Genomic DNA, 27,950 nt, shown 5'->3' with positions numbered 1-27,950 from the left:
TGACAATTAACCTGTAAGTCTATGTCGTTGTTTTTTGTTTGAATTGTTTACGTGTTCGCTATGCGGGGAAAATGATAAGACAAGCGGAACTACGTGGCTAATAACTGTTGTAACGGGGATCATTATCGTAGCAACACACCTTTGGAGTGAAGGCAATCCCGCGCTGTTTTAGCTACGTTTTCATGTCTTCTGGTGTAGTTCGTAAAGGTTGAAGTGTGTATGTTAGGATGGTAACGTTATAATAATTAAGGATGAAGCGTGAATTCATGCCAGGAATAATAAGTGTGAAGTTTTGATTTCCTCCCTTCTGTAATAAGCAGCCAATGAGGTATTTTTCCTTTGTTCATGTGTTTAATCTGATAACTTTACTGCTATAGCTCCGGCTAAACTGTTTATGTTTGTAAGCGCTTCAGAGTTATACCAAGCTTATAAGTCACTCGTACGACAAGAAGGTTGTAAGAGTGTGCTTAACTGTATTTTCATTTACTTTATAGTTCTCACAGAATGTGATAATTCTGACTAAAACTACAGAATAAAGCCGACAGTTATAATCAATCAACGGTTGTGCTCGTGGTTACTGGAGGGAGCTACAGGGTATTGTATGTAGATTGATGAGGATTTTTTTTTTCTCACATTTTAGGTATAAGGCTGTAACGTAACAAAATGTGGAAAAATGAAAGTGTGAATATTTACCGTATGCGCGGTACATCTTGTTCCTGCCCTCTCAAGGGACGCCACATAACACACAGCACCCCTTCTACGGGCATATGGGGAGGGTTCTTAAAATGTAGCATCCAATCAAAATCTTGTCGGCGGAACATTCAAACCGTTTTTACAATACAAAATTCTCCAGACCTCCAAGGGAGGCGTGACAACAACGTGATTTTGGAGGTATGGTAACGTGAAATGTACACATGGGTAACCTGAGAATCATGATGTTACATCATTCATACCTGTTAGTCATACCAAATTCACTATGTATGTATTTAATGTACGTCTACTATGTGAGTTAAGAAATATAACGCTATATGAAAGCTATGATCAAATAAATTCATCAACAATAGCCTTTTAGCTTACAATGCCATACATGTGCCATGAAATAACATCATTAAAAAAATCTTTAGCTTATTGTCAAATGTCTTCGGTCTTCAGTGACCTGATTTTGAAAAACATAATCATAGTAGTGTCAGAATATCCATATATTTGCATATATTTAGAAGATATACAGCACATTACTTACTATTTTCTTTCATTATTTGTTCTTTCCCGAAGTCTGACTGCAAGCGCATAACTCTATAATAGACTCCTGATTTTTTAAATCCATCTTCACTTTGGTTATCCTTCAAACTGGACAGCAAAGCATTCATACTCGATTCAGTAACATTTGAGTACCAGAAATACACTGAGAAATATAAGAGACCTAAAAGTAAAAGCCTGCAGAATAGTTTTTTCACCATCTCACCGGTGTGTGCCGTGAATCACAGGCTACAACACAAAAGTTTACTGGTAACTAGCTTCCCCACCACACTCATTGATACGCTCGACCTGCCAGGCCAGTTTTTCTGCCAACATTTGACGTCAGACTACAAAACAACAATTGACCAACCTTATGTCTTTTGTGAGGCACTTTAACGTCACATAAAAACCAACCTGTTAACAAGCCTCTGAACAAACCTGACAGTATCAGTATCTTGCCTTCTTAGTTTCTAGCGGCACCAGCCACCACTGGGCTATGGGTGAGAGAAACTATTATTTTCCTGTATTTGATTTACTGTGGATATTGATTGATATTGAATAAACATGATTGTATGTGCCGGAAGACGCAGACAGATGCATTCCCTTTACGGGAAGGGAACAGGTGTTAACCAGAAGTAACATATTTAATTCAGTTATTGTCACGTGTTAGTCTATAATTATCTGTTGTAACTACAGTGCTTTTAGAAAGTATTCACACCCCTTGAATTCTTAAAAAAAAAATGTGTTACAGCCTGAATTTAAAATGGATTAAATTGAGATCGTGTCACTGGCCTACTAACAATACCCCATAATGTCAAAGTGAAATTATGTTGTTAGACATTTTTACAAATTAATTAAAAATGAAAAGCTGAAATGCCTTGAGTCAATAAGTATTCAAACCATTTGATAATGGTAAGCCTAAATAAGTTCAGGAGTAAAACTGTGCTTAACAAGTCACATAATATGTTGCATGGACTTACTCTCTGTGTAACAATAGTGTTTAATATGATTTTAAATTACTTTGTCACGCCTGCTCCCGCTCCTCCTCTCTGGCGCTCAAGGGCTCCAGGCTTCCCTTCATTACGCACACCTGCCACCATCATTACGTGCATCAGTACTCATTGGACTCACCTGGACTCCATTACCTTGTTGATTGCCCCTCCTATATCTGTCTGTTCCTCGGTTAGATTCTTGTGTCAGTATTATTGTCGTTTTGTTTTCCTCTGTCCCAGACACTGTTCGTATTCTGTTCCTCTCCGTGTTTCATTAAATGTTCACTCCCTGTACTTGGTTCTCGTACATGATTCCGTATGTGTTATTTCATAGTTTTGATGTCTTCACTATTATTTTACAATGTAGAAAATAGTACAAATAAAGAAAACCCCTTCAATGAGTAGGTGTATCCTAACTTTTGACTGGTACTGTATATTACTTTTTTTAAAGACACTGATAATCTCTTTGAGCATGATGAAGTTATTAATTACACACTGGATGGTGTATCAATACACCCAGTCACTACAAAGATACAGGCGTCCTTCCTAACTCAGTTGCCTGAGAGGGAAACCGCTCAGTGGTTTCACCTTGACTCCTATGGTGACATTAAAATAGTTACAAAGTTTAATGGCTGTGATAGGAGAAAAATGAGGATGCATCGACAACACTGGATTTACTCCACAATACTAACCTAAATGACAGAGTATATCGAAAGCACTCAACTGTCAAAGCACTGCTTCCTCAAAAATAAAACCTTGTGTTTCTTACTGTTCCTCAAAGCACTGTTGAAAAAAAGCCCATACAATAATTCATTTTACAGTGAAGACGAGTGACGAGCTTGGTAATGATAAACTCACAGGAAAATAACTATCCTTTGGAGGGAGAAAACCTGAATGGAATCGATGCCATGGTTATCTGTTACTGGGCTCTCTGTTGACCATGCTATCGCACGGTAACATATCAGTCAGTAAGGGAGGACAAGGTGCCACTTGGGAAGTTTGGCGTTTGGGGTCAAAGGTACGTCACATGACCGCAACTAGGAAACGGGGCTTTGAGAGCTATCAGTAGAGAGTACTTTCTGTTGTCGCTTTTAAGAACTATCTTTTATGTTACTCCCTTGCTCGTTGAAAGTAGTTTCATCATGATAAGAGGCAACATGTGAGTGCAACTAAAATTTTGTCTAACTACTGTATCAGTTCTAAAGGGATGCTTGATAACTGTAAATATGTACATCTTACTAATTTGTTCATGGCGGAAATGTATTATTCAGTCTGAAAGTCCACTTCCCTTTTTTAATTATTTATTAATTTTTGTCTTGAAGGGGCTCTCCTAACCAGACCTGTGACAGTGGTGTATCCATGGACCTCTTCTTGCACTATTCTCTCATTCCATCGGTAAGGGGTCTCTGTGTCCCCATACAGTACATTAACATCCAGGTAACACTTTACTTGACACCTAGCGTCATAACACGTTATGATACAGTTATAAACATGTCATTATATGTCATAACCGCTGCCATAACTTGCCATAACCTGTCATAATATGATCATAACACTGTCATGACCCATATATTTACACCTGTTGTGACACATATTGCGTTATTTTATGGCTGATTGTGACACCTACACATGAGTGTCAAAACCCACATTTATTCAAATGTGTTTTTTCCCTGCCAAGAAGTTTCCTTTTGAAAGTTTGTTTCTTAAATCCGTTGTTGTTGTAATGAATTCTTCAAAGTCGTGTTTTTACACTTTATGACACTGTCAAGAAGCATTATGACCATCCTGTGTCACTTTACTTGGACTAAGAAAATACACTTTATGACACTGTCAAGAAGCATTATGACCAGTATGATCATAATGATGTAAGCCAGATAGGTCTGTCACGTACATGCCCTTATGTCAGTCATCAGTCAAAAAAAGGGGGTATTTTCCTGCTCCTGAAATCTGCTCCTGCATTCATCCCAGTCAACAGAGCATTGGGGAAGGTGCATGTCTGACATCAATGTGTGCACAATTACAATAATAATTCAGTATGGTCAATTTCAGAAAATGTTATATTACATATAAATACTTTTGACAAGTAGGCTATAGTGTAATGGAATGTTTTGCGTTGTGTGGTAAGTTTTGTTGGTTTTCACAATCTTTTGTAGGTGTCATAACCAGCCATAAAATAACGCAATCTATGTCACATCAGGTCTACATATATGTATTGTGTGTTATGACCATATTATGACAGGTTATGACAAGTTATGTCAGCTGTTATGACATTATGACATGGTTATGACCGTATCATAACGTGTTATGACACTAGGTGTCAAGTAAAGTGTTACCAACATCCACTGATGCCAGTAACACTACATTCGGCTGTCCCCATAGGAGAACCATGTTTGGTTCCAGGGAGAACCTTTTTTGGTTCCACGTAGAATCCTTTTGGGTTCCATGTAGAACCCTCTGTGGAAAGGGTCCTACATAGAACCCTAAAGGGGTAATCCTGGAATCAAAAAGAGTTCCTCAAAGAGTTCTCCTATGGGGACAGCTGAAGAACCCTTTTAGGTTCTAGATAGCTTCTTTAGGTTCTAGATAGTGTAGTACATCAACATAAGATATATTCTGTCCAACAGTGTTTATTTGCTACAGACATACTTATGTAATAAGACAATACTATTTTTCTGACAAATTATCATGTATTCAACAGTGCCTTCAGAAAGTATTCACACCCCTTGACTTTTTCCATATTTTGCTGTTACAGCCTGAATTTAAAATGGATTAAATTGAGGTTTTGTGTCATTGGCCTACACACAATACACCATAATGTCAAAGCGAATGATGTTTTTACAATTTTTTACAAATTAAAGTGTTCAATCCCTTTGTTATGGCAAGCCTAAATAAGTTTAGGAGTAAAAATGTGCTTAACAAGTCACATAATAAGTTGCATGGATTCGCTCTGTGTGCAATAATAGTGTTTAACATTATCATTATTATTTTTTAATTGTATCCCCTTTTCTCCCCAAATTTTCGTGGTATCCAATCGCAAGTAATTACTATCTAGTCTCATCGCTACAACTCCCGTACGGGCTCGGGAGAGACGAAGGTCGAAAGCCATGCATCCTCCGAAGCCCAACCAAGCCGCACTGCTTCTTAGCACAGCACGCCTCCAACCCAGAAGCCAGCCGCACCAATGTGTCACCGTGCACCCGCCCCCCTCGGTTAGCGCGCACTGCGCCCGGCCCGCCACAGGAGTCGCTGGAGCGAGATGAGACAAGAATATCCCTACCCGCCAAACCCCCCTAACCCGGACGACGCTAAGCCAATTGTGCTTCGCCCCACGGACCTCCCGGTCGCGGCCGGCTGCGACAGAGCCTGGGCGCGAACCCAGAGACTCTGGTGGCTTTAACATGATTTTTGAATGGGGTACAGAGATGAGGTAGTCAAACATACATCTATCTGTAAGATCCCTCAGTCGAGCAGTGAATATCAAACACAGATTATTTTTCCCAATGCCTCACAAAGAAGGGCACCTATTGGTAGAAAAAATGCAGACATTGAATATCCCTTTGAGCATGGTGAAGTTATTAATTACACTTTGGATGGTGTATCAATAAACCCAGTCACTACAAAGATACAGATGTCCTTCTTAACTCAGTTGCCTGAAAGGAAGGAAACTGCTCAGGGATTTCACCATGAGGCCAATGGTGACTTTAAAATAGTTACAGAGGTTAATGGCTGTGATAGGAGAAAACTGAGGATGGATAAACAGCATTGTAGTTAGTCCACGATACTAACCTAAATGACAGAGTGAGAAGAAGTGTCACTACCTGACCTGTTTTCCTTTGTTATGTATTTGTTTTAGTTGGTCAGGGCGTGAGTTGGGTGGGTTGGTCTAGGTTTGTTTTTCTATGTTGGGATTTTGTGTTTGGCCTGGTATGATTCTCAATCAGAGACAGGTGTGTATCGTTTGTCCCTGATTGAGAGTCATACTAAGGCAGCCAGGGTTTCACTGGTGTTTTGTGGGTGTTTGTTTCCTGTGTCAGTGTTTGGGCCACACAGGACTGTTTTCAGGTTAGTCACGTTTGTAGTGTTTGTTGTTTGTTCATTAAAACATGAATACCTACTACTCCGCATCTTGGTCCGATCCATGCTCCTCCTCGTCTGAGGAGGAGAACGACTACGACAACCTTAACAAGAAGGAAGCCTGTACAGAACAAAAGCCCTCAAAGGAAATATAAATTATATTTAAATAATAAATTCCTTGGTTTCCCAGAAATCCTGCTTATTCCCTTCTGATTCCGGGAATCCTCCAACCAGGATTTCGGGAAAACCAGTGAATTTATTGAAATTTTCTGGAATTTTGCAACCCTAGTCTTTGCTCTCTTTTGTATATTCTACATAGTTCGTCATCGTGGTTGTGCTGTCGGCCCTGCAGAGGAGATCCAGACACCTGCCCATTGATGAGAAGCTCCCCTTTCTCAACAACCGCTTTGGCATTGTTGTGTGAGTCACACTGTAACCCCTGACCCTTTATCAGTCAACCCATACTGACCCTTAAAGATAGAGACAGACACACACTGGTTTTCATCTCAAATCACATCCTATTTCCAATATACAAATGTAGGATCTTAATTTGAGCCAGTTTGCTACAGCAGACAAATAATCCTGCAGCAACAGGAAATGTGAATTATTATGCTTTTGTCGGGGTTGATCCATTTTTCATTAGGGCAAATTAAGTCTGACATTTTAAAGTGTAAATTACCAACTTAAGAAGCCTTTTTAAACTTTGAAAACTCTACAAGTTTGCATTTCCTGCTGTGCAGGAACATTCTCAGCAACAAAAGGGTGATCAAATTAGGATCCTACATCTGTAATGCTTTCTATATAGTGCATTTAACTAGGCAAGCCAGTTAAGAACAAATTCTTATTTACAATGATGGCTTACCAAAAAGGCAAAAGGCCTCCGGCGGGGATGGGGGCTGGGATTAAAAATAATAAATTAAACAAATAAAAATATAGGACAAAACACACATCACGACAAGAGAGACAACACAGCACTCATAAAGCGAGACCTAAGACAACAACACAGCATGGCAGCAACACATGACAACACAGCATAGTAGCAACACAACATGGCAGCAGCACAACATGGTAGCAGCACAAAACAGGGTACAAACATTGTTGGGCACAGACAACAGAGCAAAGGGCAAGAAGGTAGAGACAGCAATACATCACGCAAAGCAGCCACAACTGTCAGTAAGAGTGTCCATGATTGAGTCTTTGAATGAAGAGATTGAGATAAAACTCCAGTTTGAGTGTTTGTTGCAGCTCGTTCCAGTCGCTAGCTGCAGCGAACTGAAAAGACGAGCGACCCAGGGATGTGTGTGCTTTGTGGACCTTTAACAGAATGTGACTGGCAGAACGGGTGTTATATGTGGAGGATGAGGTCTGCAGTAGATATCTCAGATAGGAGGGAATGAGGCCTAAGAGGGTTTTATAAATAAGCATCAACCAGTGGGTCTTGTGACAGGTACACAGAGATAACCAGTATACAGAGGAGTATAGAGTGCAGTGATGTGTCCTATAAGGAGCTTTGGTGGCTAATCTGATGGCCGAAAGGTAAAGAACATCTAGCTACTCGAGAGCACCCTTTCCTGCCGATCTATAAATTACGTCTCCATAATCTAGCATGGGTAGGATGGTCATCTGAATCAGGGTTAGTTGTGCAGCTGGGGTGAAAGAGGAGCGATTACGATAAAGGAAACCAAGTCTAGATTTAACTTTAGCCTGCAGCTTTGACATGTGCTGAGAGAAGGACAGTGTACCATCTAGCCATACTCACAAGGACTTGTATGAGGTAACTACCTCAAGCTCTAAATCCCCAGAGGTAGTAATCACACCTGTGAGGAGAGAGGTATTCATTCTTCTTACTAAACCACATTACTTTTGTTTTGGAGGTGTTCAGAACAAGGTGAAGGGCAGAGAAAGCTTGTTGGACACTAAGAAAGCTTTCCAGATATCAACAGTAATACAATCAAGGCACGGCAGAGGACAGGGAGAACTCTAAAGTGTTGATTTATGACATTTGAATGTGCATCAGATGGCAACAGGATCATATTGTACAGCAATTTCATCAGGGCACATGAAACAAAACAGGCGAGAGGTGGTTAGAATAGGATGGGCGGCCAAAAGTCTGTGTAACCAATAGAGTCAGAGTCCGAGTCTGTCCCACGGTACGGTAAACAAGAAAGTTCATAGTCAACAAAGCATGCAGGAGTCATGAGGCAAATAGCAAAATAGCAAAATGCACAAGAAAGAAAATAAACGACTTGGTGCTAGCCATTGTAAGTTCAGAGTCACTCGCCCAACAGTGCCTGTGTGCTGGAGACGAATGAAAGCTCGGTAGAGAGGGGGGAGTGTGGTGGGGGTACCTGTACCAGACAGGGGGCGACAAGCCAGGGCAGATGGTGAACAGACCGCCAGGTGGAATCCAAGCAGCAGTGCAGCAGGCAGCTGGAGAAGGTGTCACACCCACTTGGTAGAAGCTTTATTTCTGGAGGCAGATTTCTTGTAGAAAATGCCAGTGGATGGTCTCTGAATAGCAGGAGGGTGCTTCAAGGCCTCTGGATTTGGGAGGGGTAGCCTGTGTTGGGCTCACATCTCCTGCCATGTGTTGGGCTCAGAGGCTTCGACACCTTTCACTTCACGCCTCAGTGCTAATTGAAGTTGTATCTGGTGTGTCCAAAATTAGGTTGTAGGCTTGGAGTTTTGATCTGGAGTAAAGGCTATGCTGTGGAGGGTAGCGAAAAATCCAAGTTTCTCTAACTCCCAAACTATGTTATTGTAAAAAAACATGGTAAAAAAATGTGAGAGCTCACATGCAAAAATGCACCCTACATGGGGTAGGGTATGTGCTCTGATCAAAAGTACTACACTATATGGGGAGTAGGATGTGTGGCTCTGGCCCTAAATACTGCACTACATGAGGGATAGGGTGTGATAGAAGATTTGAACACTCTTCATAGATACAAACATACTCCTATTACTACCCCCTCCCTCTCAGGCCTCTGGACCTCATGGAGAACCTCAGTAACAGATGGTCCTATGGGTTTGCCTTCGGAGCTGTATCCTCCAGTGTCTTGCTTCTTTTCTCAGAGAATTACATGACCTTCAACGTTCCACCCTGGGCCAAAGGTAATTCAAAATGTTTCTGAGTGAATGGAATACTGAACAGGGGTGTGTCAGAATGTTGTTTAGCGAGTGTAACACCAGTGTAGCAGGAGTGTCAGGCAACATTAGAGCCTCCGAGGGATCTCAGTACCTGCTGGGTTTCTCATTTCCCTAGTATCAAATATAAATGTATTTATAAAGCCCTTCTTACATCAGCAGATGTCACAAAGTGCTTATACAGAAAACCAGCCTAAAACCGCAAACAGCAAGCAATGCAGATGTAAGAGCACGGTTGTCACGTCGGTATAAAGGATCGGGAGACAGGCGCAGGAATGCGTAATAGGGTTTGTTATTGACCCAAACTACAGCGTGCCATGTACATGCACGGGGATGAAGACCAAACAAACACGTATACAAAACGCAGGGTAGAAACCCAAACAAAAAAGCGAGGAGTACCTTGATTAAATACACAAGCGCACAATGATACTACACGGGTCGAGACCCGTAATCATCTGCACAATGCAAGCGGCCCGAAAGCCAAAACAACACAGCACAGGTCCTCACACGACCAACAGACACTGGAACAAGGATCCGTGACAACGGTGGCTGGGAAAAACTCCTTAGAAAGGCAGGAACCTAGGAAGAGTAGTTGATTGATTCATGAATGCCACTGTTTGCTGTATTGTGCACTGTAGCATTGATAATGGTTAGGGCTGGGAGTTTTTCCTGACCACATAGCCCTAGTGACAATGATATGTGCACTGCTCTCAAAACAAGCAAAACTTTGCCTTTGTCTTTGCAGCTTTTGTGTACCTTATGGGTGCTCTCGAGGTGGGCCTGGCCTATTTCCCTTTCTTTGCGTGTCTGTCAACCCCTTGCCGAGAGTTTGGGGCTGTTCTGGGAATCCTCTACTCTTTGACATGGTGAGTGCACGTTTGATGTGATGTCATGACGTAGGGTCAGGAGTTTTTACCGACCCTGAGACCTGACCTGTTGAAGTCAGGGTCAGGGTTTTTTCTGGTCAGGCAGGGCACATGGTCAGGATGAATATCTCCTGGCTCTATAGGGACTTACAGTGCTGTGAAAAGTATTTGCCCCCTTTCTGGTTTTCTATATTTTAGCATATTTTTTATGCTGCATGTTATTAGATATTCAACCAAAACCACATTTTAGATAAAGGGAACTACCACCACCATGCTTGACCATTGGTATAAGGTTCTTACTGTGGAATGCAGTGTATGGTTTTGCCAGACATAATGGGACCCATCTCATCCAAAAAGTTTACTGAAGTTTACAAAAAAGCGCCTGTAAGCACCTGGATGATCATCAAGATTCTGGGAAGAATGTTCTATGGACAAATGTATAACAAAAGTATAACTTGTTGGACAACATGGGTCCCATTATGCCTGGTGAAAACCAAACACTGCATTCCACAGTAAGAACCTTATACCAACGGTTCCTTTTATCTACAATTTGGTTTGGGGATGCTTTGCTGCCACAGGACCTGAATGACTTACCTTAATAGAAGGAACCATGAATCCTGCCCTGTATCAGAGAATTCTACAGGAGAATGTCAGGCTATCTGTCTGTGAGCTGAACCTGAAGTGCAGCTGGGTCATGCAGCAAGACAATGATCCAAAATACACAATCAAGTCCACATGAAAATGGTAAAAAAGCAACAAATTTGAAGTTTTGGAATGGCCTATTCAAAGTCCAGAAAGTCAAAGTCAATTGAGATGTTGTGGCAGGACTTGAAACGAGCAGTTCGTGCTTTAAAACCCACAAATGTCGCTGAAAAAAAACAGTTTTGGGGAAAAAAAGCCGTTTTGAAGTAGGCCAAAATTCCTCCACATCAGTGTGAGACTGATCAACAACTACAGGAAGCATTTGGTTGCAGTCATTGCAGCTAAAGGTGGCACAACCAGTTATTGAGTGTAAGGGGGCAATTACTTTTTACACAGGGGCATTGGATGTTGCATAACTTTGTTATTTATATAAATAAAATAAGTATTTATTTTTTTGTTATTTGGTTCCCTTTTATCTAATGTTCGGTTTTGGTTGAAAAAATTATGCAATAACAGGGAAAATCCAAAAGGGGGCAAATACTTTTTCACTGCACTGTACCCGTAGACAGCTTGATTTAGTCATTACAGGAATTGCCCAGCTTCCTGAATAAGTAGCATTGATCTAAGGACTCCCTATAACAGCCTGGTTGGTTTTTATTTGCAGGATAATCATCACGCTGTGGGATACAGTGATGTGTCCCACTGGTAAGGTAGGTGAGTACTCAACAAGCCAACACATAGTCGTTTACCCTCGCCATTCAGAATACTTCAAACAATGTGGTATAACAGGCTGGTATAGCAATGAGGTTTAGCAACATATACTGCTTGCAAGCAAGAGTACTGTAGCTAGTGGTGATTTTAGCATGTAAATCTTTGTGAGGCAAAGAAAAAAAAAGTGGGATGCATGCCAGCAAAGCCACTACACAACACAACACTAAACAAGACATTAGTTGCACTATAACGGTGACAAATGGTGCCCACAAACTTTTAGGGCCTACATACAGTACAGCAGTCCCAACACCTTACCACTGCTACACCTGGCTATCAGCGGAGCCTTGTCTGGCAGCCTCCTTTACTGCCTTTAAAAAAAACATTCTTGATATGGCTGACTTACTTAAACAAATGTGTTTATTGAAATGTACAATTGAAATGTACAAGCTATGGCATAAGGGGACGACAAGCGGATAAAAGGCCATCCGTAATTTCGATTAAGACATTAATGAGCGAACTAGGACGGACGTAGTCGTTATAACTATTTGTTTAGCACTTTGAAATGTACAGCGACAGAATTCAGAACATGGGCCGTTCTTACAGTGTTCTCCCTGTACACCAAGTTATAACCGTAGGATAAATAAAGTGGGCATATAAGCAGACTATGAAAGCTCTTACAATATTCAATGATTACATTTCTCTAAAACAGGTTATAGGCTACAGTAGAACAGTCAGAACAGTAGACAAAATTAAGAGGGGTAAATATACCAAATTTTTAGGGTGAGGCACATGGACTACTACCATCTTACTACACAACATACACTTAGTATTACTTTGTTAGCTACAGTATACATAGCTCCCTGGCATATTACATAATTTATGAAGCAGCATACAATACATTTTTAGACTCACATTGTTGCGCTCGGCTCACTTGAACAGGAAGGTGGCGCGGCGGTCCTCCGAGTTAACAGTTGTTTTGAATGCGGCACAAATCATGCTTCATTGACAGCATGGCCAATGTTGAATGTTTATAATTTTAAAATTGGAAATGAGCCCCTTAATCCCAGATTTGGGACCACACAGCCACTGTCACTGATTCCTTCCAAATCACTCATTGAATTTGCGATTTCCAACTTGTTGTGTAATGTTCAATGGTCGATGAGCACCGATACGTTTTATCTATAATTTCTCTTCATATGACAAGGATTAAAAAGGATTTGCCAGTAGATTGTCAACTTGATTCATGATGATGACTACTAGCTAAGATTGTGAAAGTATGATGTTGACATGATCAGTCCAATCAAAGCTACGGTAGATATAACGTGATTTGACGTCATTTTATCTGTGGCCAAGGACCTTGAGCCTTCTTGGATGGGCACTTCTATGGCAGCAGCCGAAAGGCTAGAATTGTCAATGTCTCCTCTTACTCTTGGCAGTGACGTAAAGTCACCCATGAGTGATAGAACACTGAGCCAATCACTGCGCAACGCTCCGTATTTTCTGCTGGCTTGCCCCACCACAGAAAGCACTGAGTTAGGCTGAAACACCTCCATTTTGGAGCTGCCTTACTCAAGAAAACAAAAAAAGAGACCATGTTTGTATGCACCTTTATTAACTCAGTGATATAGATTTTTTACATTGTTTGCAAACTGATATGTGACACGTATTAATGCCAAAATAACATGCCAAACAGGCAAGCCCCCCCCCCCAAAAGAAATAAATTGTAATAAAACAACAAAAAATCTGGGGCTCAAAACCCCACCTGCCTTGAATGACGGGTCGCCTCTGACTGTAGCACTTATCAAGGTGAAAGTAAAAATGGATGTGCACTCTTCTGGGAAGGGGTGACAAACTACCAATATGATGATTGTGTGATAGAATGTGTTGAATCCATTTTGTGTTACCGACATCCTGGCATGATAGCACAGAAAAACAGAAAAGCCTGTTTGAATAGCAGACAAAATATGTCTTATCCTAACTTTATTGTCATTGAATACCTGCCGTTGATGCTAATACCACTCACAAAGCAGGTTTACATCCGTTTATTAGCATTGTCATTACGTTCAAATGCTTATACACTGTATAACCTTTAGCATATTTCCCAAGCCATTCATCTCACATATAGTTCCCAGTACAGTATGTGATGTTATTGCATTCAATAATATATCTTTATCACACATGCCAAATGAGTTATTCCTCTCACTTACTACATTCAAATGCTATATCCCTGACCATATTTTCCAAGTCATTCATCACTCTTTACAGTAGCTGTGGCCTATGTATTTCTGTGTCTATGACTGCCATGTGAATTTGAACTTGTACTCTGTAGATACTGGGTAGTCACCAGAAGCTAGTCTACCAGTGGCCGACCATTTTGTCTCTCGTCTTCCTCCTGGGGCGGTTCACGTACATGCTGGTCAAAGCTGTTCGGATTCGACTCCAGCTTGAAACTGAGGTGAGAATTTCAGTTGGAGAAATAGTTGTTACCACATCCGTTTGAGGATTTGTGTCAGTGAAATGGGGAAATTAATCTCAATAGCTGTCACACCCTGGCCTCTGTTATATTGATTTTCTTTATAAGTTTAGTTAGGTCAGGGTGTGACATGGGGGATGTTTGTGTGTTTTGTCTAGTTAGGGTGTTTGTATTGTATAGGGGGTGTTGTTGAGTGTATGGGGTTGGGCTTAGTATAGTTGTCTAGGCAAGTCTATGGTTGCCTGAATGGTTCTCAATCAGAGACAGCTGTCATTCATTGTCTCTGATTGGGAGCCATATTTTAGGCAGCCATAGACAGTAGGTTTTCGTGGGTAATTGTCTATGTTGAACGTTAGTAGCTTGTATGTGCACTTTCGTTTATAGCTTCACGGTCGTTTATTGTTTTGTAAGAGTGTTTCGTTTTCGTGTTACGTCTTCGTCTAATAAAAGGAAGATGTATTTCTCTCACGCTGCGCCTTGGTCCACTCATTATCCTCAAGTCGATCGTGACAATAGCACATATCAGATATGATGAAATACATACTTGTGTTATTTACGACTCATATTCAAATGAGATTTACAGTTGAAGTCAGAAGTTTACATACACCTTAGCCAAATACATTTACAATGAGGTTTTCACAATTGCTGATTTTTAGTCCTAGTAAAAATGCCCTGTTTTAGGTCAGTTAGGATCACCACTTTATTTTAAGAATGTGAAATGCCTTCCACAAGCTTCCGACAATAAGTTGGGTGAATTATGGCCCATTCCTCCTGACAGAGCTGGTGTAACTGAGTCAGGTTTGTAGGTCTTGCTCGCACACGCCTTTTCAGTTCTGCCAACAAATTTTCTATAGGATTGAGGTCAGGGCTTTGTGATGGCCACTCCAATACCTTGACTTTGTTGTCCTTAAGCCATTTTGCCACAACTTTGGACGTATGCTTGGGGTCATTGTCCATTTGGAAGACCCATTTGCGACCAAGCTTTAACTTCCTGACTGATGTCTTGAGATGTTGCTTCAATATATCCACATAATTGTCCTGCCTCATGATGCCAACTATTTTGTGAAGTGCACCAGTCCCTCCTGCAGCAAAGCACGCCCACAACATGATGCTGCCACCCCGTGCTTCACGGTTGGGACGGTGTTCTTCGGCTTGCAAGCCTCCCTCTTTTTCCTCCAAACATAATGATGGTCATTATGGCCAAACAGTTCTGTTTTTGTTTCATCAGACCAGAGGACATTTCTCCAAAAAGTACGATCTTTGTCCCCATGTGCAGTTGCAAACCGTAGTCTGTCTTTTTTATGGCGTTTTGGAGCAGTGGCTTCTTCCTTGTTGAGCAACCTTTCAGGTTATGTCGATATAGGACTCGTTTTACTGTGGATATAGATACTTTTGTACCTGTTTCCTCCAGCATCTTCACAAGGTCCTTTGCTGTTGTTCTGGGATTGATTTGCACTTTTGCATCAAAGTACGTTCATCTCTAGGAGACAGAACACGTCTCCTTCCTGAGCGGTATGACGTCTGCGTGGTCCCATGGTGTTTATACTTGCGTACTATTGTCTGTACAGATGAACGTGGTACCTTCAGACATTTAGAAATTGCTCCCTAGGATGAACCAGACTTGTGGAGGTCTACAATTATTTTTCTGAGGTCTTGGCTGATTTATTTTAATTTTTCCACGATTTCAAGCAAAGAGGCACTGAGTTTGAAGGTAGGCCTTGAAATACATCCACAGGTAGACCTCCAATTGACTCAAATGATGTCAATTAGCCTATCAGAAGCTTTTAACGCCATGACATCATTTTCTGGAAATTTTCCAAGCTATTTAACCTGTCTAGGATGAGGGTGCCGCTAGCGGCACTCCCCCCCCCACCCCCACTGAAAAGGCAGAGCCGCGAAATTCAAAAAAAATATATTTTTTAAATATTTAACTTTCACACATTAAAGTCCAATACAGCTAATGAAAGACACAGATCTTGTGAATCCAGCCAACATGTCCGATTTTTAAAATGTTTTACAGGGAAGACACAATATGTAAAGATGTACATCTATTACCTAAAAACACATTAGCATAATCCACCATCTTTTATTTGTCCACCAACACCAGTAGCTATCACCAATTCGGCTAAACTAAGATATTTATAGCCCCTAACCAAGAAAAAACCTCATCAGATGACAGTCTGATAACATATTTATGGTATGGGATAGGTTTTGTTAGAAAAATGTGCATATTTCAGGTAGATGGCATAGGTTACAATTGCACCCACCGTCACAAATGGACTAGAATAACTACATAGAGCAACGTGTTTACCTACTTACTAATCATCAAACATTTCGTAAAAATACACAGCATACACTAATCGAAAGACACAGATCCTGTGAATACAGACAATATTTCAGATTTTCTAAGTGTCTTACAGCGAAAACACAATAAATCGTTATATTAGCATAGCACAGGTGCAAACATTACCCCAGCATTAATTCTAGCCAAAGTGAGCGATAACGTCAACATCGCCAAAATATATTATTTTTTTCACTAACCTTCTCAGAATTCTTAAGATGACACCCCTGTAACATCACATTACAACATGCATATACAGTTTGTTCGAAAATGTGCATATTTAGCCACCAAAATCATGGTTAGACAATGTGAAATGTAGCCCAGCTGGTGAGAAAATGTCCGTGCGCCATATTAGACAGTGATCTACTCTTATACATAAATACTCATAAACGTGACTAAAAAATATAGGGTGGACATCGATTGATAGACAATTTAATTCTTAATACAATCGCGGAATTACATTTTTTAAATTATCCTTACTTTTCAATACAGTTTGCGCCAAGCGAAGCTACGTCAAAAAACATGGCGTCCTAAGCCACTAACATTTTTCGACAGAAACACGATTTATCATAATAAAAATGTCCTACTTTGAGCTGTTCTTCCATCAGTATCTTGGGCAAAGGATCCTTTCTTGGGTCTAATCGTCTTTTGGTGGAAAGCTGTCCTCTTGCCATGTGGAAATGCCAACTGCGTTCGGGATGAACTGGAAGCGTGCCCGGCGATTCACAGCGTTTCAGAAATAAATGTCCCAAAATCGCACTAAACGGATATAAATTGCTATAAAACGCTTTAAATTAACTACCTTATGATGTTTTTAACTCCTATAACGAGTCTTAACATGACCGGAGAAAGATTACTCCCAACACTAATGCTTGGAACAGGTGCGGGTCGGTGTCCTCCACGCGCATAACGCAGCTCCAAAAGACTTACTGGCTACAGGGTTTTTTAATTTATAGTGCCTGTGAACGCGCAATCGACCCCATTCAAATCGTCATCACGTAAAGGCATCCAGGGGAAGACGTAAGCAGTGTCCGTATACTCATAGCAATAACAGTGGCCTTTTAACTGACTCCAGATCAGGGGCCAAAATTTCTGAAATCTGACTCCATGTCAGGGAAATTGCTGTAGAATGGGTTCTGTTCCACTTAGAGACAAAATTTCAACTCCTATAGAAACTATAGACTGTTTTCTATCCAATAATAATAATAATATGCATATTGTACGATCAAGAATTTTGTGGGAAGCCGTTTCAAAAATTACACGATTAGCATAAATAGTGACAACAGCGCCCCCAGCCTCAACAGGTTAAAGGCACAGTCATCTTAGTGTATGTAAACTTCTGACCCACTGTAATTGTGATACAGTGAAATAATCTGTCTGTAAACAATTGTTGGAAAAATTACTTATGTCATGCACAAAGAAGATGTCCTAACTGACTTGCCAAAACTATAGTTTGTTAACAAGAAATGTGTGGAGTGGTTGAAAAACGAGTTTTAATGACTCCAACCTAAGTGTATGTAGACTTCCGACTTCTATCATATATAAAATGAACTTCAGATCATGCCAAAAAAAATTGCCGACACTACAAGGGGAGAGGTCTAGGTTAGCATTACTGGTCTTTAGCATTCCAAAAGGTCTTTAGACGTGCCCAACTTTGAGGAGCAACCATCCAATGAATGATGAGTTTGTCTGTTGACAATAATCTTCTTTCAGGACCAAGAGCAGCTAATCCAGTGTCACCAGGCCAAGCATGTACAGAGGTTGTTGAGGAGGAGCCCTATTGACCGGTAGGAGAACAGTAGGAGAAACACTGGCTCATCATTAGCCCTACATACAGTAGGGCATTAGCCCTTCATTCATTAACGGCATCCTTTGTAGGGCTAGTTCATCATTTTAGTTATTACCATCACAGGTTACAGCCATAGCCATACATATAAATATTATATATTCTGTGGTTATATACAAGTAAATCATTGGTAACAGCCTGTCACACCATTGATAAATACACCACCATTGGCCTGGTTTCAAAATTAGGCCAACTATGTTCAACACGTGACAATCATTCACATTTCATTGTTGGTCATGCAAGCATTCAGCATGAACTGGTTGTGTGTCTTAAAGATTTTTCATGGAGTGTTAAGAATGGTTTCGTTAAATTCCGGAATCGTTTTGATAGGAAACTGGAGACCAGTTGGTTCCAGAGGAGGGTATATGACTGGGACCCCCACTTCAAGTTCCCTAACAGAATGATCGGCACATCCATCATATCCCTGATTGGCTTATACACGGTTAGCCTTGTTATATGGGAGGGATTAGGTTTTTCATGTGTTATTTTACACTTATTTGATGTATTTTAGTTGACATATTGTTGTGTGCTTCTGACTGTGTGCTTTGGGTGCGTCTGTCCTTCCACAGATGACTTTGGCTGACTATAGTCTCAGTGACTATGCGTTTGATAGATTGGATGTTCTGAAAGACCAACTGAAGAAGCTGGCTTTTTCCTGCAATGAGACAGAGATATTTGTAGCCATGATCCCCCAATTTGAGGAATTCACTAACGTTGCCAGAAGTAAGGAGCATGGTTTACACTATTGTGTGTGTGCATCCTTGCCGCACCCACACTCTTAGGAAAAAAGGTGCTATCTAGAACCTAAAACGGTTCTCCGGCTGTCCAAATAGGAGAACCCTTTGAAGAACCCTTTTGGGTTCTATGTAGAATTCTCTGGTTCTACATGGTTCCAGAGGGTTCTATCTGGTTCTACATGGTTCCAGGGGGTTCTATATGGAACCCAAATTGTTCTACCTGGAACCATAGGGGACAGCTCCATAGGGGACAGCTCCATAAGGGACAGCCGAAGAACCCTTTCGGAACCCTTTTGGAACAGTGCAGAGTTTGCCCGAATATCTGTACCATTATCATTCACCAGTCTGCATAGTTCACGTATTCGCTTGTTTGTTTGATTGATTTTCCAGAGTCCTGGCTAGCCACAACCATCTTTGCCAGCCTAACGTCTGTGTCATACACATTCCATGTGTTAGCATGTTACCGGTATGTCCTGTTTGATGCAGTTATTCCAAAATATTCCATATACTGTATATACACAGTATAGATTATGTAAATGATGTATGATCTGTTAGTATTATTAACAGTATCTGTTAGTATTGCTGTTATAATTTTCGCCCTGTCACAGGAAACATCTGAAGAGATTGTGGGCGGGGGAGAAGGGCTTTCTTCCTGAGAAGTTCCATAATCCCAATTCTGCAGTCAGTGTGGTGAGTAGCAGCGCATTCCAATTCCAGAATGTTCCACAGAATGATTGGGAATGTCATTTGCAGTGTCAAAATATTTAAGAGTCATATTTTGTAACATTACATACAGGCTGCCATCACAAGATACTCCGGATGGCAAATAGCATTTACTTTGTGGGGTAAGACAACTTTCCTCTTCCTTTCAGCCCATACAATACATACTTATAAGGGGATATATAGGATGAGACATAAACAGTCACCTCCAAAATGATTGCCACTCTTGATAAAGATGAGCAAAAAATACTGTAGAAAATAAGTAATAAAAATGCAGAGATATATTATATGATAAACAAAATACTAATTTATGCTAATACAATTGCTCAGAGAAAAATATTTTGGTTAAGTAATAAAATTAAATCTCAAAAAGATATCTGTGAAAATGATTTACACTCCTGTTTTCAACGCTTTGTGCGCCCTCCCCTTGCAAGGATAACAGCACTAAGTCTTTCTCCTATAATGCTTAATGAGATTGAAAAATACATTGGTAGGGATCTTAGACCATTCCTCCGTACAGACTCTTTACATCCTTGATATCCTTTGGTCTGCGCTTATGGACTGCCCTCTTCAATTCAAACCTCAGGTTTTCAATGGGTTTCAAGTCCGGAGACTGTGATGGCCATTGCACCCGGTTCCAATCCAAGTGCCAATGCCGTTTAGCAAACTCCAGGTGTTTACATTTGCTGTTTGCTCTCAATAAAATAGCCTATTGGCATGGAGTTGGCGTCTAACTTTTGAGTTGGAGGCTTGGTGACCCCAAGATTTGTTGATGCCATCCGAACCATCTTCCTCACTGTGTGTGGGGACAATATACATTTGGGTCCTCTACCAGGCAAGTTTACCACAGTTCCAGTGGTTTTAAACTTTGTAATATGTTGCCCTAATAGTGGTAAGTGGTATATTTGGTTTTTCAGGTTTTTTTTGGCACCCATTGCCTAATTTATGAAAGTCAACAACCAGTTGTCTCTTTTCATTTGTGAGTTATTTGCCTTTCCGCATGGTGATGGATGACAAAGGGATTTTGCATGCGTGTTACCTCATTTTTATACCCCAGTGAAACAGCAAGCCATGGAAGGCCATAATACAGTTCCTTAAACTGAGATACATTTTTAAAAAGTAGAATGTTAATGCAGATTTTATTTAGTTTGATTTTATTTATAATAATCTTCAAGGTTGCCAATAATATTGACAGGTATCTTTTTTAGATAAAAAAAACAACTTCTTAAGCTTAATCTCTTTCTCCGAGCAATTGTATTAGTATAAAAGTATGTAATTGTCACTTTTTGGGGGGGATACAGTATAGCGCAGTACTGTATTATTTACAGTCTTTTTTGTTCATCTTTATCAAGGGTGCCAATCATTTTGGAGGTGACCGTGAATAATTATTTATTGGATTGGTAAAAGATAAATAAATGCATTCTATATGAAAGTTCTCCAATTTCTTCCAGGTTTTCTAATTGTTCACTTTGTCCAGTTCGTCTTTGCGTTGCTCTTTACCTACGGAGTTGTCCTCCCCATCCAAAATGGAAGAGTGTTGGAAATGTTGACCAACATGGGAACCATTCTGTAAGTGTACCCTATGGGACAGTTTCCCAGACCCAGATTAACAGAGAATCTCCATTGAAAGTGTTTTTGAGTCCAGGATTAGCATTAATCTGGATTTGGGAAACCGGCCCTTTCACTGCTTTAAACTCTAACTATTCAGAAATAAAACATTTTCAAGGAGCCGCTCAGTTCATATGAAAAAATTTCCCTGATCGCTGGTATTTCTTTACCCATTGAGCGTCGACATAACATATTTCCTGGTATGTATGCATATCCAAGCAGTGTGAGTTTTCTTATCCTGTATGAAGTAACGTTCTCTCTATCAGTTTGACCATAGGTATCGTTATAGGATTGGTTATACTACAGGTGGTGCTGGTCCAAGTGTTCTTCCTTCAGGACAAGATCTCACCGTCAGACAGGAAGAAACCTCTGGCACTCAACAACAGGTGCGGTATTATGTAATACAGGCCATACCTCTTGACCTAACGTTCACCTTAGCCTACTGGTCACCTGTTATTCACCCATCACAACTCTACCCAGTTACAATCTATGGTTAGTGCGCTTCTTTGGAACGTTCACACAAAGAAAGAGGAATGCTTAACAGTTCCTTAATTAAAGGATTTCAAGGGAGGACATGGTGCATGATAAAACACATTTTACCACATTTACAGTACCAGTCAAAAGTTTGTACACACCTACTCTTTCAAGGGTTTTTCTTTAATTTGACTATTTTCTACATTGTAGAATAATAGTGAAGACACAAAACTATGAAATAACATGTATGAAATCATGTAGTAACCGAAAAGTGTTAAACAAATCAAAACATATTTTAGATTTGAGATTCTTCAAAGTAGCCACCCTCTGCCTTGATGACAGCTTTGCACACTCTTGGAATTCTCTCAACCAGCTTCACCTGGAATGCTTTTCCAACAGTCTTGGACTCTGCTGTCCAACTCATCCCAAACCATCTCAATTGGGTTGAGGTTGGGGGATTGTGGTCATCTGATGCAGCACTCCATCACTCTCCTTCTTGGTCAAATAGCCCTTACACAGCCTGGAGGTGTGTTGGATCATTGTCCTGTTGAAAAACAAATGATATTCCTACTAACCGCAAACCAGAGGGGATGGTGTATCACTGCAAAATGCTGTGGTAGCCATGCTGGTTAAGTCTGCCTTGAATTCTAAATAAATCACCAACAATGTCACCAGCAAAGCACCTCCACACCATCAAACCTCACACGGCGGTTGGAACCAAAAAATCTCAAATTTGGACTCGTTAGACCAAAGGACAGATTTTCACCGGTTTAATGTCCAATGCTCGTGTTTCTTTGCCCAAGCAAGTCTCTTCTTACTTTTGGTGTCCTTTAGTAGTGGTTTCTTTGCAGCAATTCGACCATGAAAGCCTGATTCATGCAGTCTCCTCTGAACAGTTGATGTTGAGATGTGTCTGTTACTTGAACTCTGTGAAGCATTTATTTGGGCTGCAATCTGAGGTACAGTTAACTCTAATGAACTAATCCTCTTCAGCAGAGGTAACTCTGAGCTTCCATTCTTGTGGCGGTCCTCATGAGAGCCAGTTTTATCATAGCGCTTGATGGTTTTTGCGACTGCACTTAAAGAAACTTTCAAAGTTCTTGAAATTTTCCACATTGACTGACCTTCATGTCTTAAAGTAATGATGGACTGTCATTTCTCTTTGCTTATTTGAGCTGTTATTACCATAATATGGCTCAAACGCATTAAGAAGTAAAGAAATTCCACAAATTAACTTTTAACAAGGCACACCTGTTAATTGAAATAAGTTCCAGGTGACTACCTGAGATTGCCAAGAGTGTGCAAAGCTGTCATCAAGGCAAAGGGTGGCTACTTTGAAGAATCTCAAATATAACATATATTTTGATTTGTTTTGGTTACTACATGATTCCATGTGTGTAATTTCATAGTTTTGATGTCTTCAGTATTATTCTACAATGTAGAACATAGTAAAAATAAAGAAAAACCCTTGAATGAGTAGGTGTCCAAACTTTTAACTGGTACTATACGTGTGTACTGTACCACAAGAGGTAATGACTGGAGCGGAATAAGTGGAATGGTATCAAACACATGTTTTCTATGTGTTTGATGCCATTCCATTAGCTCAGTTCCAGACATTATTATGAGGCATCCTCCCCTCAGCAGCTTCCATTGTACTGTAGATATCATACTGCACAGGTCAACATTGGGACAAATATTGGATTTCCTGGTTTACATCATAAGATCTTTTCACAAGTATTTTTCTTTACCCAGAGCAATTTATTTTAGTTTACCTTAGTTACGCAAGCTTTTCTTAACCCAGGGTTAACGCTGGGGATTAATAATAGTGGTTCTCACCTGAACGCTAATGCCCACAAGCTAATGTGAAGCGTTAAACACAACCAGTATTTACAAGTTAATCTTACATGCCTCTGGTCACAGACTTGAGGAGATTTTATGGGTTGACACACAGCATTTCACCCAAACCATGGCTAGCTGAGCTTCATAACGCATAAATGTGTGGCAAAGACAATGTGCAGTCAAGCTGTTTGCACACACACGCAAGAACACACGCAAGAACACGCAAGAATACACACAAACACACACACAGACACACACACATGCCGTGACCCCACTTTGACAGTGCATGTTCTGCATACATATCAGGAAATACATACACTGAGTATACAAAATATTAAGAACACCTGCTCTTTCCATGACATAGACTGGCCAGGTGAATCCATGTGAAAGCTATGATCCCTTATTGATGTCACTTGTTAAATCCACTTCAATCAGTGTAGATGAAGGAGAGGAGACAGGTAAAAAAAATATTTTAAGCCTTGAGACATGGATTGTGTATGTGTGCCATTCAGAGGGTGAATGGGCAAGACAAAAGATTTAAGTGCCTTTGAATGGGATATGATAGTAGGTGCCAGGCGCACCGGTTTGTGACAAGAACTGCAACGCTGCTGGGTTTTTCACACTCAACAGTTTCCTGTGTGTATCAAGAATTGTCCAACACCCAAAGGACATCTATCCAACTTGACACAACTGTGGGAAGCATTGGAGTTAACATGGGCCAGCATCCCTGTGGAACGCTTTCGACACCTTGTAGAGTCCATGCCCGACGAATTGAAGTTGTTCTGAGGGCGAAATATCGGGAAGGTGTTCCTAATGTTTGGTATTCAGTGTACGTTGACATGGCACTCTATGGTATCTCCCCTTTTTAGGAAGGCGTTCCACAACTTCAACTACTTCTTCTTCTTCTACAACGTTGTGATGGGCCTGAGTAACTGCATCCTGCGTCTGCTGACCAGCTGTGTGGTGGGCACCTGGCTGGTGTCACGCATCGACCGTACCATCATGCCGAGGGGATACGAGTCCATGGACCCTGGTCAGTTTAGTGACCTAGTTAGGGCCCAGAGAGTTTTCCCTGACCACCTGACCAAGAAAAACTTGAATTAAAGGCTCTAACTAAAGCCCATAGTTTTTCCATTGAAAACTCATACAGGTGCAGCTATACACAAACAGGTGATTCAATCACTGTAATATAAGTGCGTAGCCAGCCAGAACGACTCATAGGAGCAGGAGCCTATCTCTCCTTTCTGTAGAGCAGGGGTAGGCAACCCTGTTCCTGGAATGTCTTCAGTCCTGCAGAATTCTGTTCCAACTAGGCACCACACCTGACCAACTGAGCTAATTCATCAGTTCAGTGATTGCCTAAATTCAACACACCTGGTCTTCCATGTCGGTTAAATCCAAATCATGAAGTGCCTGTAGGACTCCAGGACCAGGGTTGCCTACCACTGCTGTAGAGTGTGGCAGCTTGATGTGTACAAGTACACCCCTTGGACAGGACGCTAGTCCCAAACTCGGTCCTGCCCCCCCCCCACCACCTCTGATTTCACCTTTAGTTTTTTACCCTAACACTACACAGCTGATTCAAATAATCAAAGCATGATGATGAGTTGGATATTTGAATCAGCTGTGTAGTGCTAGGGCAAAAACCAAAACGTGCATCCAGGGGAGTGGCCCCAGGACCAAGGTTGGGAAACACTGGTCTAGTCTATCGCAGGGCCTGTAATATATGATGTATACAGAAGGTGGCAGCATTTCACAGGATTTGTAGGACAAAGATTGTGTGGAAAGTACATGTCATAGAATGTAACTCGTTGACTGTCTATTTTAGGTTACAGCACTTGGATCGGGATGATTTTTGCAGACCACTACCACAACAACCCTGTCATGGTGTGTTTCTGCCATCTTCTCCTGTCTAACACCATGGCGAAACAACAGAGGACCACAGAGGCAGCATCCTACTCCACGTTCAACAACACATCTTCGCCAGGTCAGTTAACGTCAAGATGTCATGAACACAGCTGCAGATCAAATAATGGGCTCTTTAAAATATAATTTACTCTAGGTTGAAGTTTCTCATCGTGTGAGTGTGTATTAGACTAAATAGCGATTAGAAGGTTCTGAGAGCACAAATCATACTAACCTCCAGTGGTGTAAAGTACTTCAATAAAAATACTTTAAAGTACTACTTAAGTCGTTTTTTGGGATATTTGTACTTTACTTGACTATTTATATTTTAGCAATTACATTTACTTTTGATACTTAAGTATATTTAAAACCAAATACTTTTAGACTTTATCTCAAGTAGTATTTTACTGGGTGACTTTCACTTTTGTAATTTTCTACTAAGGTATCTTTACAATTATGTACTTTTTCCGCCACTGCAAACCTCAGTAGCCCAACACAGACTTGATCAAAAGAGGCAAATTAGCAGATCCTGGACGCCCCACAGCTCACACAAGTGACATTAGAGACCTGAAATAGGAACACTAGGACACGTAATAAATATTTTGTAGATAATGTCAGTCTCTCTCTAATACCACTGTGTTGTAGATTCAGCCCGTGGAAGCCGGGCCAGGCGGCGATGGATGCTCCTCTACACCCTGATGAAGAACCCACGACTGATCCTCCTGAGGAAGAACAGGACCTCCTCTAGTCCCACTGACCACCAGGACACTGTGGTCCAAGCCTGGCTGCTGGCCTCTCAGATCGAACAGATGGGACAGGCACCAGAGATGACGGCCACAGCCGCTACAGTTACATCAGATCAGCCCAATGGGCAGGCGTTAACTGACTGATTCTGCTCAGGGTTCATACACACGCAGCCTGAAATAGTGTAGTACAATACTATGATATAACATTTAGTAGACCTACACACATTTCGAGGACACGTTTTGGCTCATGAGTGCTACATTTGATACTACAGGCCAATTCGTCTGTAGGCCAAGCTCTTACAATGTATTGTATTGTATGTGATGAATAATATGATTAATGTATTGTAAATTCGGGAAATACCTACATAATTACTCCTACTGTGAAAGATGACAGGACAAATGGACACAGTTATGCTTTTTACCTCATAATGGTCTGTTTGTTTTTAGTAGGCCACATAGCCGCGGGAAGTAGAGGTGCTGAGGGTGCTGCAGCACTCCCTGAAAAATCATAATAAAAAAATATACAGTACCAGTCATAGGTTTGGACACACCTACTCATTCAAGAGTTTTTCTTTATTTTTACTATTTTCTACATTGTAGAATAGTAGTGAAGATATCAAAACTATGAAATAACACATATGGAATCATGCATTAACCAAAAAAAGTGTTAAACAAATCAAAATATATTTTAGATGTGAAATTCTTCAAAGTAGCCACCGTTTGCCTTGATGACAGCTTTGCACACTCTTGGCATTCGCTTGGGTAGTCACCTGGAATGCATTTCAATTAACAGGTGTGCCTTGTTAAAAGTTAATTTATGGAATTTCTTTCCTTTTTAATGCATTTGAGCCAATCAGTTGTGTTGTGACAAGGTAGGGGTGGTATACAGAAGATAGCCCTATTTGGTAAAAGACCAAGTCCATATTATGGCAAGAACAGCTCAAATAATCAAAGAGAAATGATAGTCCATCCTTAATTTAAGACATGAAGGTCAGTCAATGTGAAAAATTTCAAAAACTTTGTACGTTTTTTCAAGTGCAGTCGCATAAACCATCAAGCGCTATGATGAAACTGGCTCTCATGAGGACCGCCACAGGAAAGGAAGACCCAGAGTTACCTCTGCTGCAGAGGATAAGTTCATTAGAGTTACCAGCCTCAGAAATTGCAGCCCAAATAAATGCTTCATGGAGTTAAATTATGAGACAGATCTCCACATCAACTGTTCAGAGGAGACTGTGTGAATCAGGCCTTCGTGGTCAAATTGCTGCAAAGAAACCACTTCTAAAGGACACTAATAAGAAGAGACTTTCTTGGGCCAAGAAAAACGAGCAATAGACATTAGACCGGTGCAAATCTGTCCTCTGGTCTGATGAGTCCAAATTTGAGATTTTTGGTTCCAAATGCTGTGTCTTTGTGAGACGCAGAGTAGGTGAATGGATGATCTACGCATGTTTGGTTCCCACTGTGAAGCATGAAGGAGGAGGTCTGATGGTGTGGGGGTGCTTTGCTGGTGACACTGCCGGTGATTTATTTAGAATTCAAGGTACACTTAACCAGCATGGCTACCACAGCATTCTGCAGCGATATGCCATCCCA

At 40.8% G+C, this 27,950-nt stretch overlaps 1 protein-coding gene across 4 annotated transcripts; it reads left to right on the top strand.

Moving 5' to 3' along the window:
- The first annotated feature begins 48 nt into the window (after positions 1–48).
- stra6l (STRA6-like) lies at positions 49–26,888 on the top strand. Of its 4 annotated transcripts, none has more exons than XM_055909014.1 (18): positions 49–328; positions 3,551–3,623; positions 6,622–6,722; positions 9,283–9,413; positions 10,192–10,312; positions 11,619–11,664; positions 13,995–14,120; positions 18,193–18,266; positions 18,656–18,767; positions 18,895–19,048; positions 19,453–19,528; positions 19,671–19,752; positions 19,859–19,907; positions 21,234–21,351; positions 21,657–21,776; positions 24,573–24,736; positions 25,532–25,690; positions 26,254–26,888. In XM_055909014.1, exons 1-18 carry the CDS (start codon positions 324–326, stop codon positions 26,496–26,498), a joined length of 1,956 nt encoding a protein of 651 aa, XP_055764989.1. In that variant the 5' UTR covers positions 49–323; the 3' UTR covers positions 26,499–26,888. The 4 variants fall into 4 exon arrangements, with proteins under 4 accessions (XP_055764989.1, XP_055764986.1, XP_055764985.1 ...); XM_055909011.1 differs by having other exon boundaries at positions 3,551–3,665; XM_055909010.1 differs by lacking the exon at positions 49–328 and adding an exon at positions 3,255–3,387 and having other exon boundaries at positions 3,551–3,665.
- Positions 26,889–27,950: the final 1,062 nt, after the last annotated feature.

Source organism: Salvelinus fontinalis, chromosome 42 (genome assembly GCF_029448725.1).
Source record: "Salvelinus fontinalis isolate EN_2023a chromosome 42, ASM2944872v1, whole genome shotgun sequence".
In the NCBI taxonomy this organism is placed as follows: domain Eukaryota; kingdom Metazoa; phylum Chordata; class Actinopteri; order Salmoniformes; family Salmonidae; genus Salvelinus; species Salvelinus fontinalis.
Note: the sequence above shows the minus strand (reverse complement) of the source record. Positions and strands in the feature narration are given on the sequence as shown.

Coding starts and splice junctions, on each gene's coding strand:
- stra6l (XM_055909010.1), top strand. Junction 6,723..9,282: donor AACCGCTTTGGCATTGTTGT/GTGAGTCACACT, acceptor CCTCCCTCTCAG/GCCTCTGGACCTCATGGAGA. Junction 19,908..21,233: donor AATAGCATTTACTTTGTGGG/GTAAGACAACTT, acceptor AATTTCTTCCAG/GTTTTCTAATTGTTCACTTT.